Source organism: Salvia hispanica, chromosome 5 (assembly GCF_029641045.1).
Source record: "Salvia hispanica isolate PSC_SH4W2 chromosome 5, Shi_PSC_v1, whole genome shotgun sequence".
NCBI classification, from domain to species: domain Eukaryota; kingdom Viridiplantae; phylum Streptophyta; class Magnoliopsida; order Lamiales; family Lamiaceae; genus Salvia; species Salvia hispanica.
In genome coordinates, this window is record NC_142696.1 from 28,876,531 (window position 1) to 28,894,190 (window position 17,660).

Genomic DNA, 17,660 nt, shown 5'->3' on the forward strand with positions numbered 1-17,660 from the left:
GAAGAAATATAAAACAAAACAAAAAGTATGGTTTATATACCCATGGGGAGTGACAAATTGCTAACTTATCATTTAATTGCTAACTACAACTAATTTAAGGCCATAGAATTTTAGAAAACGTGTGGTCTACAATTTGCCACGTGTAATTTTCTTTTTTATTAATAAAATAAAAAAGATTAAAAAAAACTCCAAATTAGGGTTTTGGATGAAAATGTCAATATAGTGTTTCAAAAATATCAACACAATGTTTTGAGAATGTCAACACAATGCTTTAAGAATGTTAACTCATTGCTTATATTGACATTTTACATGTATTATATTGACATATTTTATATAGTATGTTGAACATTTTTGCTTGTACGAAAAAATTAAAAAATTTCGATTTTTTTTCAAATTTTGACGTCGGGACATATGCATGTAAGATTTCGTTGGAATCCTTATGAAATTATCTTTAATTTGATATATGTTATATGAATTTAAAGTTTTGGGGTTTCATTTAAAAGGTAGTTATAACTAAACATGTAGTTAATTGACATTAATACCCTTATTGATATTTTTGGAATTAATCCTATGACCTTATTGACGTTTTTCGTTGATCGTATTGACATTTATGGTTTAATAATCTAAGCCTTTAATTTGAATATCTAATGGCTATTATTTAATTGTAGTTAGCAATTAAGTTATAAGTTAGCAATATACCACTCCCCATATACCAATTATCTAATTTGCGTGACCAATTTAACCAAATTCTATCTTGAATATATAGTCTAGATTTGTCAAACAGGAAAAAAAAATACTACTCCCTCCGTCCACAAACAATAGATCTATTGTTGTTCGGCACGGGTTTTAATGTAAAATTGGTAAAGTAAGAGGGATGAGGAGAAAAAGTAGGTAAAGTAAAAGAGATAGGGAGAAAAGGTGAGTAAAGTATGAGAGAGAGAAGAAAAAGTGGGAAAAATATGAGAGATAAACTTTCCATTTTTAGAAAGTGATCTATTTTTAGTGGACGTCCCAAAATGACAAAAGTGATCTATTTTTTGTGGACGGAGAGAGTGCTAAATAAGATCGATTTCTTTTTTTAATAAAGAGGTTTTCAACAACTAGCCTACATGCTATTTATATTGGCAAAATTCGAATTTTGGATGATTTTGGAAAGAAGTCCCTTGAAAGGAAATTTTTTTAGCATTATAAAAAGGAAAAAACACTTAACTTATTGGCATGTTTCATCACATTATACTCATAAAATTATGGGAATTGGTATAACACGAGAATTAAGATAAAATTGGTAAAGTAAGATAAGATGAGAATAATAGTTAAATAGTGATAGTGGGATCTACATTATTAGTGCTGTTTAATAATGGTATAAGTTGTAAATAAGTTGATGTGCAAGGATAATAAATTAGGATAACTTTTCAAAAATGGAATGCACATATTATTTATGGGACAGACAAAAATAGTAAGTGTAAATATTTTTTGGGATAGGAGTACTATATAAATATTTATCCTATTGTAATAAATTATGACGTTTTTTAAATATCGTATATAAATATTGTCCTCCTGTAATACACTAATCCCTCTTTCCCTTAATAATGACCATACATTTTGGAATGTCCCTTCAAAATAGACCAATCTTATTTAGTTTTGCCTAACCAAATGGTCATACTCATTGGGGACAGAGGGAGTATAAATGAGGTGGTTTCATTCTTTAATAACAATACTCCAATTATTTTTTCTATTTATTCTTTTTTACTTTATCGATTATATATTGAAATCCGTGTCATTGCAAATATTGTCTATTTTGTAGGCATTAGGGACGGAGGGAGTATTATTAGCTCAATGGTATGGAATGGAATTCAGAAAATAGGGAGTTTGAGTTCAAAACTCATCAACTTTTGTTAAACAATTTTTTTTTTCTCATTTTCACTATATTTTTTTTCACAAGATGTTAAATTTTAATTTGTATTAGTACGTAGACTTGAAATATATATTTATTGTTATATAATTACAAAATGATTTAAAGAAAAACACGTGGGATTTCGGATTTGGATCCTCCGATGTGTTGTTCCATACAATTTAGCAGCATCTGCTGTGGAGAGTAACACAGCATGGGATCCAAATCGAAACGTTATACTATCCATCAAAACTACTTTAACTACTATTCTCTCTTACTTTAGCAATTATACATTAATTTTCGTATAATTTCAATTGCTATATCTTTATGGGACAGGCATGAGTATATTAAATCCGCGACCTCATTTGTTCAAAAGAAACGTTAGTTGCTCAATTTGTACGTTCCCAGCAAAACATTTTATGCATCTAACTATAAATTACTAAATTAATAGCTACTCCCTCCGTTCCACATAATTCGATACAGTATTCCATTTCGGGTCGTCCTACATAATTTGTCTCATTTCACTTTTACCATTTTTGGTAGTGGACCCTATATTCCACTAACTCATTGCAACTCACATTTTATTATAAAACTAAGGGCCCGTTTGATAAGTGATGTGGGATATACCTAGGTTAGTTAGTGATCCAGATTTAAAGCCAAGTTAGGATAAGATATGATTTTAATAACACATGTTTGATACCCTAGTTAATTTTTTTTTTTAATAAGCTCACTTTGTTTGATATGGAAGTTATGAAATAAGAAATAAATATGCAATGACAAATTTGTCCTAATTAAATTCATTTATTTCATAGATTGTCATTTGTATTGACCTAATCAAATCTTTTAAATCCCATTATATTCTACGTGGGAAACAAAAAAGAATATATTTTTTTTCCTTCCTTATTTTCACGAGATCGCTTCTTTTTAACCTAAATCATCAAATCTGTTGATTTCATATATATACTCTACGTGGGGAAAAAGACGTCCAATTTGTTCTTTTTTTCCTCCTTAACACTCACGCACAGTAGCTCCTTTTTTTCCTCCTCCACAGTGACATATTTCCCGTCCTTAAGACCTTCTATGTGTCTAAGCAGCTGACATAACCTTCCAAACGTGTTAAGGTCCATTCGGAGGTTGGTCACACAATCGACATCTGTGACTCCTACTAACCTATTCGTGTGTTTAATTTGATATGGCATCCTATTAATTAAGGTGAAGGGCAACCTAGCTGCTGCTCGTCGACTACGAACTCTGCTACGAATCCTTGCAGCTATTAGGTAAAGAACACACATCGTTTCAAACATGTAGTTGTGCAAGTTGTCCTCAAGTATTAAGGCAATTGATGCATCCGTTATAATATTACGAGTCCCCATAACACTGTCATGTGAATAAAAAAAATTAACAATGTGTATATAACCACAATTCACTTGCAAATGATTTAAATACTCAAAAAATAAGCATACCTTAAAAAAATATACAAACAACACAATAATTAGTCAAACAAAAACTCATGTTCTATGCACCCAAAACATTTTTAAAATGGTTTGAAGTCCCAAAACTGTCAACATATTCATGAGCTACCCAACAAAATTTAGCAACAAAGCATAGGGAACTTATTCCCGGACTCTAAATCCTGAACAATTAGCAAATCATAAAACCATATTTTATCCAGGAAATACCACTTATCTGAATCACAAACCACTCAGTTTCCAGCATAAATTTGAAACAATGCAACAAAAATTCAAAGCGGAATAGCGGATTAGTTCAATCACATCACCTCCCTCACAAATTTCCAGTACACACACCTACATAACCCCTAATCAACATCAAATTAGACCACAATTTCTAATAAAAACAGAAAATGGAAACAACCATCACAATGAACAGCTCGAATTAAAAGAAATAAGAGATCGGTAAAAAAAGGATATGAAACAAAAAGAAACAATCATCACACTGAAGAAAGCAAGAAATGGAGAAATTATGATTAGCGAATTATGATGAATTATTTCTGATAGAGAAATAGAGAATAGAGAAATTATGATGAACTATTTCTGGTATGAACGAACAGTGAATCACTGTATTGTTAAAGACCAACCCAAAATCGATAATTTGATAAAACATATGAACAAATTTTTGTTCCCAATCAACTCTATTCAACAAAAGTTAATCGGAAATATTGAATTGGGTGTTCAAAATAGCAATAATTCAACAATAGGTTAGCAGTGAATTGATAACTCAGAAATAATTCATCATGAAAAAGAAGATAAAAGAGAAATAAAGAAAGATCTGATAATTAATAAACACTCACCGGATGAAATTTTGTAGATATCGTGATTTGCAGGACCGAAAACAACGATGGAAGAAAAGGGAAGAAGAATATTGTGAAATTGAAAGAGAGAAAGGAGTGAAATAACGATGGAAGAAAAGGGTATGAAAGAGAATATTTTTTTAATCTGAGTACAAGAAAGAGAGGCAGATTTGTATCCGACGATTTTGGTGAGATACGTATCAGCTCAATTTGACCCTAAATCTGCCGGGCCGAGATGGGCTTCAGAGAAAAACAAGGGCTTATAAGGTAGTGTAACTATGTTACCAAATACTTAGAAATGTATGGATACAAATCTATATCTAGGCATTACTAGGTTATCAAACGGACCCTAATACTTTAAAATTATGACCCACATCCCACAAACCTTTTCAATTCACTTTTCATTAGATTTCTTAAAATCCGTGTCGGGTCAAAGTGTCCTAAATTATCTGAGACGGAGGGAGTATAATACTTTTTATAACTAATTATAAAAAATTACGAAAATAGAGTGTCATACTTTCCACATATAGCATGTCCAATAACCGTTTATGGATTATAAACTAAACTTTCCAGAAATCGAAAAGCGAACAAAAGTCCCCTTTTCCCGCATTTTGCAATGTTTGACTAATATAAAGTGTTGTGATATTTCAAATAGCTTTGATAATGAGCTTCCTCGTACTTTCCCAAGACCGCGTACCCAACTCAACTCAAAACCCAATCACCGCGTAAAACAAACCATTTGATTCATCGTATCAAATCGAAATCGAAACGCAGCCCCGAACCCCCCCACCGTCCACCCCATTTCCCAATCGTGCCTCACGCGTCGCGCTCCTACATGCATTCACACCTTTATATATATAGTATACTTGCTTTCCCACCATTATATCCATTCAATTTTTCATGCTCACTATATCATGAACGACCATTTATTACAGAAGAGGGCACGGGACGCCGAAGATGAGCCGAGCTCGTCGGGGCAGCGGCGCCTGTGGGTGAAGAGCCGCTCCAACGCGTGGTGGGAGGAGGTGAGCAGCCCGGACTACCCGGACGAGGAGTTCCGGAAGTCCTTCCGCATGGGCCGCGCGACGTTCGACTTAATCTGCCAAGAGCTGGAGCCGGCGGTGACGAAGAAGGACACCATGCTCCGCCTCGCCATCCCCGTGCCCCAGCGCGTGGCCGTGTGCCTGTGGCGCCTGGCCACAGGCGAGGCCCTCCGCGAGGTCTCGAGGCGCTTCGGCCTCGGGATCTCCACCTGCCACAAAATCATCCTCGAGGTCTGCACCGCCATCCGCGCCGTCCTCATGCCCAAGTACCTCCACTGGCCCGACCCCGCCCGCGCCGCCGCCATCCAGCGCGACTTCGAGGCCTCCTCCGGGATCCCCGGGGTAGGCGGCGCCATCTACACCACGCACATCCCGATCATCGCCCCGAAGGTCAGCGTGGCCGCGTACTTCAACAAGCGCCACACGGAGCGAAAACAAAAGACAACCTATTCCATCACTCTCCAAGGAGTCGTGGACAACAAGGGGGTCTTCACCGACATCTGCGTCGGCTGGCCGGGCTCCATGACCGACGAGCAGGTGCTCCACAAGTCCGCGCTGTTCCACCGTGCAAATCTCGTGTCCACGTGGATCGTGGGGAGTTCAGCCTTCCCGCTCGCGGAATGGCTGCTGGTGCCGTACGCGCACCAGAATCTGACGTGGACGCAGCACGCGTTCAATGAGAAGGTCGACGAGGTGCAGGAGGTGGCGAGGGAGGCGTTCACGCGCCTCAAGGCGCGGTGGACGTGCCTGAGAAAGCGGACCGAGATGAAGCTGCTCGATCTGCCTGTCGTGCTCGGGGCGTGCTGCGTGCTGCATAATATATGCGAGATTAGGAACGAGGGGATCGCGGCGGACCTCAGGTTCGACCTCTTCGACGATCTCAGCGTACCGGAGAATCCCGTGACGTCCGCCGAGGCTGTGCTTGCCAGAGACCAGATTGCGCACAAGCTCTTGCATCATAATCTCGCGGGCACTAATTTTCAGTAGTCATTCATTTTTGGTCTATTTTTTCATATACTAAGTCGGCGTGGGAGAATTAATAATTGAACTATACCAATATATCTAGATTGTGTAGGAGTAGCATGCATTTTGATTTGAAGATAACATTTGTTCAATTCAAGATTATTTGTGTGACAATTAAGATAAAATTTGTCCCTTAGTATTTTTCAGTTTCGGATTATCTGACCACTTTCTTAAGCTGGAGGACATTGAATTCAACTTTTATAACGTCTTTAAAGTATTATATAAACACTTCAAATCTTACTAAGTAATTACTCCTACTAGTATATATTTTCAGGAAGTGTTATTTGAAAAAACCAAATTGTAAAACCAACAGTTTAAAACTAAGAGAGACAAGAAATAAACATTGCATAAATAAATAAATTAGGTATGAGCTATTTTAAATTGTTTTAATCAATTGTCCCCATTAGTTTTATCTATCTACCCTCTTGTCTCCAATACAGCAGCTTGCTTCACCCATGCTTCAGTCGTCACCAATAAGATACACTTATATTCTTGATATTTTACCAATCATATTCTCCCATTTGTTTTCCTCTAATATTCAAGTCAACCAGATATGTGTTCAGATATGAATTACTCTAGCTAGCTCGGTTTATATCTCTGTATGCACTATGCAGTATATATGTTCATCAATGCAGCACGTTTGACATAGTAGTCATTAGTTATCTAGCGTTGCATTCGGTCTTTTCTTCTTGGAATTGGGGTCCAATCGTAGTAAACAAAGTAGTAAAAAGAGAATTAAAAGTGAAGGAAGAAATCAAAGACAAAAAGAAAGTAATCAATATCAAAGATAAATAAATTAAATTCAAAGACTCCTAAGAAAACTATGTTTTCAACTTTTCATTGAGACAAGTATTGAATCTTATCAAAGATGAAGAGATGGACTATTCGTGCGATTTATTTTACTTATTGTACAGTGTATTTGAAATACTCTCTCCGGTCCATGTGCACTATTTCCTTTTTAGTCGGTCCACAAGAATATGCTCTTTCTAATCTTGAAAGCTCTTTTCTCTCTAATGAGATTGGTGCCATTCTCCATTAATATTACTTTAATTACTTTTTTTCTCTACCTCTTTTTTACTTTACAAATTTTACATTAAAATTCATGTCAAACCCAAAGTGTATATTCTTTTGGGACGAAAGAAATTCTAGTATTCTCGTGACTACGAATAATACTTGCGGAATATATTAAAAGTTGTTAATCTTTTAAGAAAGCCATTATAAGGGAGAAAAATAAACCTATTCACTTTGATATATGTGAAACAAGAGGAATGATACGCTATATGTGAGCACCACTCTTAGCGTTGTTTGTTTCAATTGATATATTTAGTTTGGTTCTAATACATTAAAAAATGTTATTGAAATTTCTGATTTCACAAAATTTATAAAAATCAAAGCTTGATTTGCTCGTTTTCTCTATAATTTTAAATAAATTAATAAAATAATAAATCAAGTTTAGATTTTTATGAATTTTGTGAAATTAGAAATTTAAATAACATTTTAATGTATTATAATCAAACTAAATATATAAATTGAAACCAACAATGCTAAGTGATTGTCAAATGATAGTGACATTCACATAAGAAGCTCACATAAAGTATGTAACATATCATTCCTCCGTGGAACAATACCAATATTGAAGTGAAGTTAAAAGGAGTAAGAATCTAATTTTTCATCCATACCCTAATATATATGTGTCCCACTTTGTATCGTCACACATTACAAAAATGTAAAAGAATTGAATTTAAAAAATATACTAGTAAAATGTGAGTCATACCTTTATATACTAGTTTTATAATAAAATGTAAGTAAACGAAGTTAGTAAAATGCTTAGTTATTTCAACATGGACAATAAAGTGTCCAACATTTCATTTGTAACTCTCAAGAAGTTAATGTTTCATGATTCTTCAACTAGATGCATCTAATGTTCCTGGATCTATATTTGTACAAATTCTACGAAAAATGAAAAATGAATCGCACACATTATATGTTTTTAGTCTAGTCGTGTTATGCTATCAAGAGACATAGAGGAACCTTTTTCCTTTTACCTTCTTAATTTCTTTTTCCCATATTTTGTGAGTGAAAAAAGTAAAATATTCTTTTTGAGTAAAATATATTAGTACTATATTTATTTTTGGATTTACTTTAAAACAAATATAAATTAATTTTTCAAAATTTGTGAGTGCAGATGCTATTTCAATCGATTTTTTTTTTAATTGCTATTATAAGTAGTCTATCAAAATAAATCCATGTGTTTATGATAAATTTTCCTCTAAAGAGGTAGTATGGTTATCATTATTACTTTTTCAATTTTATACTCCCTCTTTTTCACAAGAATATGTATTTTTTTCCTTTTTAATCCGTCTTACAAGAATATGCATTTTTCAATTTTGAAAAAAAAATTAATCTATTGAGATGAGACACATTCTCCACTAACAATAATTTAATTATTTTTTTTCTCTCCACTTCTTATTTTACCAATTTTGTACTCCCTCCGTTCCGCGGTGGTTGAGTCATTTCATTTTCTGCACTCGTTTTAAAAAATAATAATAAATAGGTAAAGTGTAGATAAAATAAAGTAGGTGACAGAATAATATAGACAAGAGTCTTATCTACATTATTATCTCTCTTACTTTATTTTTTACTTCACTTTAACTATTTATTACTCCATCCGTCCCAGATTAGGAGTGCAATTTAGTTAGGGCACATGTTTTAAGAAATTGTTGGAGTGTGTAATAATTGAAGTGAGGTAGGGGGAAGTAGGACCTTTTTGACTTTTTGTATATTTACGATTTTGTTTTGTTTTGTTTTTATGAAAATAATGTCATTTAAGTGTAAATTTCATCAACAATGAGGTTAAATTTTATGTCCAAATATGGTAAATTCTAAATGAGACTCTTCATTGGGACAGATGGAAATGACAAAACAAGACTCTTAAACTGTAACGGAGGGAATATCATTTTGTAGAAAATGAAATAACTCAACTACCGCAGAACGGAGAGAGTATTAAAACTTATGCCGAACCTTTTGGAACAGAGAGAATATTAAAATTAGTGGCGATATACTTGTAGTCTTAGAGCATCCACTCTAAGGAGCCGCGGCCGGGCCACGCCAGAGCCGCGAGCCGCGGCTCCGTATAGTGACAGGGATGGGCGGCCGTGGCGAGGGGGGGGGGGGTGTGCCCACGGGAGCGCCACGCTTGTGGCCGGGCCGCGGCGCTCCTATTGCAGCGGCCACGGGCCGCGGCTCCCCTTTTTCGAATTTTTTTTTATATTAATTCTATAAATATACCCATTTTTTCCCAATTTTTTACACCATTCCAATCTCCACTCTTTTCATTTTATCACCAATTCTACTTTTGAAAAATGAGTTCCGGCGATGAGTTCCAACAATTGGTGGATAGGGAGTTCGATGAACTAGTTCAAGAGGTGCAACGGGAAGCAGAAGAGGAGGAGGAGGCGGCGGCGGCGGCGGCGTTCGTTCGCCCGTTCTATCATCGGCGGACCATCTGCCGTGACCATGTCGGGGTAGACTAGCGGTTGATGGAAGACTACTTTGGCGATAACCCCCGTTACCCAGCAGAGATTTTCCGTCGCCGCTTCAGAATGTCGCAATGGTACAGGTGCTTTACATTGCGCAGTGATGCTAGCGGCCGACCCAGGTTGTCGACATATCAGAAGTGTACCGCTGCAATTAGGCAGCTTGCCTATGCCGGACCTGCTGATATGTTCGACGAATACCTACAGTTGGGTGAAACAACTGCCCTAACGACGCTGAGGCAGTTTTGTAATTGTATCCAGGCCGTCTTCGGAAGCCAAATGCCGATGAGTGCCAAAGATTGATAGATATGCACAGGAGAGTGCATAATTTTTCAGGGATGTTGGGCAACATCGATTGCATGCACTGGGAGTGGAGGAACTGCCCGGTTGCTTGGAAGGGGCAGTTCACATCTGGATTCAAAGGGAGACACCCAACAATGATACTGGAAGCTGTTGCTGACTACCGATTGCGAATCTGTCATGCATATTTTGGTGTCGCAGGGTCGAACAACGACATCAATGTACTGGATTCATCTCATGATGAGTGTCGGGGTGAGGGTCCGACGGTCAGATTCATGGCCAACGGGACGCAGTACAACATGGCATACTACTTAGCCGATGGGATATACCCTCGTTGGTCCGTGTTTGTCAAGACGATCCGGCAGTCGGTTGGGCCGAAACAATCCTATTTCGCGGCCAAACAAGAGAGTGCTAGGAAGGATGTTGAGCGTGCTTTTGGTGTCCTCCAAGCGCGATGGGCCATTCTACGGTGCCCGGTTCGACAATGGCACAAAAATGATGTCGCCTCCATCATGTATGCATGTATCATATTGCACAATATGATAATAGAGGACGAAGGATATTATGCAGAGAACTGGGCACCGGAAGAGGGTGCAAGTACGAGTCACGGTATTGCAACCGCCGCACTGCACATGGGTGTACCGCGTAGTAATGCATACTTGATCCAACGGTTCGCCGATATGCGGAGGGAAACATCACATACGACACTGCAGGCTGATATGGTCGAAGAGGTTTGGAATCGTAGGGGAGGAGGGCGTAGAGCGTGATATGCGTTGGGAATGTAGTTTATGAGAAGTCGAAAATTTTCGTTGTATAATTTTACCCATTTGTATAATACAACGAAAATTTTGTTTTAATTTTAGTTCTTATGCATTTTTTTAATTATTATAGTCCAATAACTTTTATTGCAGTAGAATTAAAATATAAATAAAATGAAAAAAATTAAACTTTTTGGTGGCTTGGGCATGTCCACTATAGTGGGAAACATGAGCATTGGTGGTCCGGCCATGATTTTGTGGCCTGACCACACTTTGTGGCTTGGCCCGGCCAACTATAGTGGATACTCTTAGCCTAGTCATAGTTAACGCCGATCACATCTCGGTACAAAGTGACGGTGAGGCAGAGGTTGTATTGGCTCCCGGCGCCATCTGATCCGAGCCCCCAGTAGGTTTGCATTCACTAGTTGCTCTAATCTATGCCCCTCTTCTTCCTCTCAGTAAGCTTTTTGTACTATAAAAATCAATTCACGCAGTCCCCCCCCCCCCCCCCCCCCCCCCCAATTTTGAGTTGATCTGTTGCAGTTCGGCACAAACCGGTTTTGATGGATCGATTGTTCACCGCAGTCTTGGTAGGAGCTTCCGCGCATGGTGTAAGACTAACGACTATGATGTGAGGCTGAATTTATGTTTTATAATCTTAGCTGAGTAAGATGTGGCAAATACCTAGCATATATTTGGCTTTGTTAGTCAGAAGAGAAAATCTTGAAATTTCTCATAACATTGGATTCTCAATGTAAATCAGTGTAGTTTAACCTCTGATGCATCATTGCGAACTGGATAAGTTTTTTAGGGGGCTGAATGTGGGGAATATTAACTCATCTTTTGTACCAGAATTAGATACCAAATGCTGTAATTATTCCCTCACCCTTTTTTTCTTATGCTGTCTGTTTTAATTGATTTGCTATTTTTGCTTTTTTTCTTCTTTATTTTTTATCAGGACCATAATTTTTGCATTTGGTCATAATGGAGATGAGAAGTATGTAAGTTACTAAGAAGCTCATGTAACGATTGCCATAATTTATATAATAGTTTTTACTCATACATTATTTCATATTTAGAAAACTTGTAGCCATGCAGTATTTTGCTGAGCGAGTGACCACGAAGCTTCCTTCTTGATTCTTGAACGAGTGACCACATTGTTTCCTTCTTGATTCTTGAACGAGTGACCACATTGTTTCCTTCTTGATTAATTTGCCTTGCTAGTTTCAACTCTAGTCCTCACCAAATTTCTTGATTGAGTTTATATGCTTTAAGAGATTCCATTCAGAATTCATTTATGGAGCCAAAGTCTTAATTAATGTCTGATAGAGTTATAAGGATGATTCCTTCCTTATAGAACTATATTGAAGAGTTATGTATTCTGTACTTTATTATATTCCTGAATATTTCTAGCTTATATATCTAGCGTTAGCTATTGCTTTCGTTTGTTCTTCCTTATTTGCTTGTTTAGAACTGATATATATGATGCCGAGAGCAAGTGACTGGGTGGAAACAGAGATGGAACTGTTTAGACACGAGATTTTTTAAAATTTGAGCTGTGTGTGTGTCTGAATATCCATATTATCCTGTTCAAATAATATTCTCAGTTAATGTACTAATACATTGGTGAAAGATTTTGAATTTAACATTAATAATTGCTGAAACCTTGTCTGAAAAATAGTGGCACTTTGATTTGGTGTGTGAATTTTTGAGTTTATTGTTGTTGCCAAATCAATTTATGGTGGATTGATAACTTAGCTTCAGCAATTTTTTGTGATTGACAATGAATTGTTAGCTGATTTGATTCTGTCTATGTTTCATGCTATTATCTGAGAAAAATTTCATGCTATTATCCTAGAACATGAGGTGATTTGAGTTATTCGCATCACCATTAGCGACTGTTCAGCTTCAGCCAGATTGTTTCCAGCTCTGACATAGATGGATGCTTGAAATTCTTGAACAGTTAATAATATGCTTAACTATTAAAGTTTGGACAAGTTCTACTCATCAATATGCAAAATAAATAAAAAGTTGGACTAACTCTGCTCATCAGTCTGCAATGAGTTAGATGATCTGTTCGCAGGTTGTTTTTTTGGCTTTGGAACTATTGGAAGAGAGGCACAAGTTAGGAAATTCTCATGCTTCCATGAAGTAGGGGTAGCAGGTATCTTGGGTATCAGTGTCATCCCACACCAAATTACTCCACCATTCTTTGCTGCAGTAAACTGTTGGCATTGCCGAAACATTGTGTGCTTTGAGTGGAAGTTTCATCAGCTTTGGACAATCTATGATAGCAATCCTCTTCAGACAAGGAAAGATCATAGCCTTGTTACAGAGGCTTCTCAACTTAGGTGCATCTCTTATGGACATAATCCTCAACTTCGAAAATGCATTCGAGTAATCTTCCTCTTCTACATCCTCTTCTCTTATCACTTGTTCCATCTCTTTGCAGTAAAATATGTAAACCACCTCGAGCTTTGGCAGCCTCAATATCCAAGAAACATCCTTCAGCTTTTCGCAGTACCAAATGTTGATGCATCTGAGGTTTAGTAGACATGCGGCGTTAACTGCGTTGTTCCATATCGTGGTGAGGCTGGGAAGGCCATTGAGAGCCAAGATCTCTAGGTTAGGGAGCCAATTCTCGCCTGCAGTCTCGTTGATGGTCAAGTACCTAAGGTCCATACAGTTGTTGATGCTAAGCCTTCGTAGTTGATCACCGTCTCCTGCATATGATGACAGTGGCAGTTGATGCAGGCCTTCACACTCCTTGATGTGCAAGTAGTGTATGCATCCACGCAAGAATCTGCTGCGTGACACATTGTGGAGATCAGACAAGGAGGTTGCAGTGAACCCAAGAGAGTCGAGGCTGCTCAGGCGTTCCAAGTCAGCAAGCCTTAGCTCACTAGCATCTGCAGCGGTAGCGGTGGTTTGCATCCCCCAACCATGGTAACTGTAGTAGAAATTCAAGACTCTCAGCTGAGACAGCCCTGATATTGCTTCGCGTGGAATTGTTCTAAGATATTGATTTCTCTGCAGATTCAAATGCCTTAAATTTGTGAGAGACCCAAGCTCTCTTGGCAGTGTGGTTAGCTTAGTTCCTGATAGATCAAGATGGTGAATCGCGGCTAATCTGCAGATGCTTGGAGGAAGCTCTTTGATGCTGGTGAAGGATAAGTCTAAAACCTTGAGAGCTGGCATGTTTTGGAAGAAACCATCACAGAATTTGCTCAACCCATTGTTCCAATGGAGCAGCAATGTTGAAAGATTGGGACAATGAGGTGATTGAGACAATTCTGTGATCTGATTATCCATCAAAGAGATTCTCTCAGCTTGTTCCCATCTCTCCCCAGACGGCGCCTCTGTCAGGCCCTGGCTCGCCTGCATTATGAACCGTTGCTCAGGCACCGTCCATAGCAGGAAACTCCTCACCACATCGTGCAGCTTGACTCGTGACGGATCTTCTCCAGTCTCCAAGAAGCATGCAACTTTCAGTGATCCAATAATGGCATGCCCCATTATGTGCAGGCTACTGCCATTTCCCAAGAAGCCTTCCCCTGCCCAGTACTCAATAAGCTGCTCTTTCTCAATCTCATAGTCTTCTGGGAACAGCGAGCAATACGACAGACATGACCTCAGATTATCGCTGCCAAGATTATCATATCCGAACTTGAGAAGATTAAAAACATCCTCCATGCCTCGAACTTGTGAAGGGGTCTTGTGTAGGATCTCCACTGCATATCTCCATTCCTGCTCACTCTTCTTGTTCGCCATCGCCCTCCCTGTGGTCACCAGAGCAAGCGGAAGACCTCCGCATTTCCTAACCATGGACTTGGCATGAGGCAATATCATGGGTGAGTTAACTATCTCAGCAGATTCTCCAACTTTCTGCTGGAATAGCTCCCATGATTCCTCCTCATTGAGAAACTCCACCTTCAGCTTGCAGTCGGCATCCATGTCGCTGCAGACCTCCATGGAACGCGTTGTGAACACCACCTTGCTCCCGTTATCCTTACTAGGTGCAGGAATCCCAATCTTTTCAAGATCGAGACCTTCCCAAACATCATCCAACAGCAGCACAAACTTCTTCCTCCTCATGATGCTGTAAATCCTCAATGCTCTCAGTTCTTGAAACTGAGCTTCATCCCATGACAATCCCAGCCTCACCCCTATAGCTTGTTGGATCTTCTCAACCACAAAATCCCTCGACACAACGGCCAAGATCACCAAGTCGAAATCATGATCCCGGTGCAAGAAGCCATTGTTGATACTCTTGAGCAGAGTGGTCTTGCCTACGCCGCCCATCCCATATAACCCAATAGTCCCCACATCATCTTCCCCTAGAAGCAGCCCGACTCTATCCAACATCACATCAAGCCCCACCGCCGGTCTGCTAGGAATCTCAACAGCTGGAACAAGCAGCAACCCATCAGGCAACCCAACTTCCAACTTTCCTTTTCCTTTAAGATCATTGACTCGATCGAGCTCCTCCACGACTCTCTTCCCTAGCTCATATCTCGACAAACACTTGGAATTGCAACAGAATAGGCACTTCTTCTTGTCATCCATGTCTTCTCTAATCATTCTTACTTGCTCCACGACTTGGTCTACTCTCTCTAGCCACCCTTTGACTTGGCTGGAAAGTGTCAGCCCCTTCATCACTGCTTGATCCACTTGCTTCTGCAAGTCATCCCTCACCTCTGTCAGCTCTCCTAGAGCTCTCTCAAGATTATGGATGCTTTCTTCCAGATTTTCAGGGGTTGTCAATCTTTTCAAAACATAATTGATCAAACAACTCAGAAGGGAGATGATGGGAGCAATGAGTTCCATCAACAAATGTATCAAAGAAGTTGTGGGTAGCAGAGTCTGAACTTTCTTGATGAATATGTTCGATCCTAGCACAAATGTGTGGACGAGCTATATAGTTTTGTTTGAGTATTGGGTTGATTGAATGCATTCTCCCTGGTCGTCGACGACTTTTTGTTATTATTACTCCATTATTACAAGCAAGTAGAGTATATGTTGCCTAGTCAAAACGCATTTTATAAAAGGAATTAAACGGAAATTTTGTTCTTTCTCTTCTTTTTGTGTCATTTTTTTATTATAGATCATTTTTTCCATTTAGATTCGTAATTTAGCATAATTACAAATTTTATTTATCATAGCAAATATGAAGTGAATTTTTTATTTTATTTTACACTTTTCATTTTTTGTTTAATATTATCATTTCATTTTTTAAAATATGTTTTATCATTTAAAGAATATAGGTAATCAATTTATCCTATAAATAAAATATTAAAACAAAAGAAAGTGTAAGATATGCTTATCTAAAAAAAGGAGTACTTTAGTGACTCTTCTTTTCCTATTCTCATCTATTAATATTGTAATTCTACAACAATTTTCTGTGATTTGATAAAAATTTATAATTATTTGTTGACGGGTTACTCGATTACACTTTTAAGACTATCTTCCACTGGAATACACTTTTAAAAACAAGTTTAATCATACTTTTTTAACATTTTCAAAATTAATTTGAAATTACTGTACGAGTTTTTAAATTAATGAACATAATTTTAAATGTATATGTTGTCCGACTTAAACTAGGGAACACCGTAGCATAACAAATATGGTCTTAAGTATTTTTTTTTGGTGTATAGGTGAAATTAGTAGCCGTAGAAAGCTTGAATTGAAATTGGAAAATATAGAATTTGATTAATAGTACCTTTTATAATTTTATTTTTGTGCTTTGTGAGTATTAATTGATTTGAATAGGTTGACTAAAATTAGAAAATAGCTACATGTAATAATTATGTTGGGAGGAATGATATGCTACATACCTTATGTGAGCACCACTCTCATTTGATGCACGTTTAACATTGTTCGTTTCGATTATATATGTATGATTCTAATACATTAAAACATGTTATTAAAAATTTTAATTTTATAATTCATAAAAATCAAAGCTTGATCTGCACATTTTCTCTATAATTTCAAATAAATTATTAAAATAACAAATCAAGCTTTGATTTTTATGAATTTTGTGAAACTAAAATTTTCAATAAATTTTTTTTAATATATTAGAATCAAAATAAATATATAAATCAAAACGAACAATGTTAAGCGTGCATCAAACAAGAGTGGTGCTCACCTAATTAAGGAGCCACTTAAGGTATTTAGCATATCAATGATCAATCGGCATTATGTTGGTATTATATGTATTTGATAGTTAAAAACATATAACAAGAAAAGAAAAAAAAAAATTGATAAAAAAATATCTACACTAATCTACAACTCATGCAGATACATATCTCACAGTGATAAAAACTTAATTCCTTTTGCACTTACTTACTTTCTAAAACTTTAAATTATGGATAAATAGGAAAAAGGGCCGAACTCCCACCCCTCATTTTGGAGTTGGCGACGTTTTTATTTTATTTGCTTGATTTTGGAACTTTAAATTAGTTAGTAAGATGATCGTAACCCTAGAACTGAGTGGAGGCTTAAGTTTTATTTTAGTTGATACAATTGACTTTATATATGCAGTTTAGTGGATGATTTATGAATAAGGTTTAGTTTGAACTAAACTGGATTTTTCCAAGTATGGAAATTGGAATAATTTAGTCACACTATAATTTGGGGATTTGTATGTTTTGGACTTTTATTGGATGTTATGGTTACCTGACTATGTTCAGAGAGGTTCATTTAGCAACATATGAATTTATAAGATTTTTCCAAGCATGTGAATTTATTAAATTAAAGGGTTAACTATACTTGGAATATTAAATCATAAAGCTTTATTTTTTT

General features: G+C 37.1%; 2 protein-coding genes across 2 annotated transcripts; one reads left to right on the forward strand and one right to left on the reverse strand.

The window, feature by feature from the left end:
• The first annotated feature begins 10,238 nt into the window (after window positions 1–10,238).
• Window positions 10,239–10,868, forward strand: LOC125189558 (uncharacterized). The gene is made up of 2 exons (XM_089059183.1): window positions 10,239–10,530; window positions 10,651–10,868. The coding sequence occupies exons 1-2, from the start codon at window positions 10,239–10,241 to the stop codon at window positions 10,866–10,868; spliced, it is 510 nt and encodes a 169-aa protein (XP_088915309.1).
• Window positions 10,869–12,802: 1,934 nt separating this feature from the next.
• RPS2 (NB-ARC domain-containing disease resistance protein) lies at window positions 12,803–15,894 on the reverse strand. The gene has a single exon (XM_048085619.2). The coding sequence runs from the start codon at window positions 15,684–15,686 to the stop codon at window positions 12,996–12,998; it is 2,691 nt and encodes an 896-aa protein (XP_047941576.1). The 5' UTR covers window positions 15,687–15,894; the 3' UTR covers window positions 12,803–12,995.
• Window positions 15,895–17,660: the final 1,766 nt, after the last annotated feature.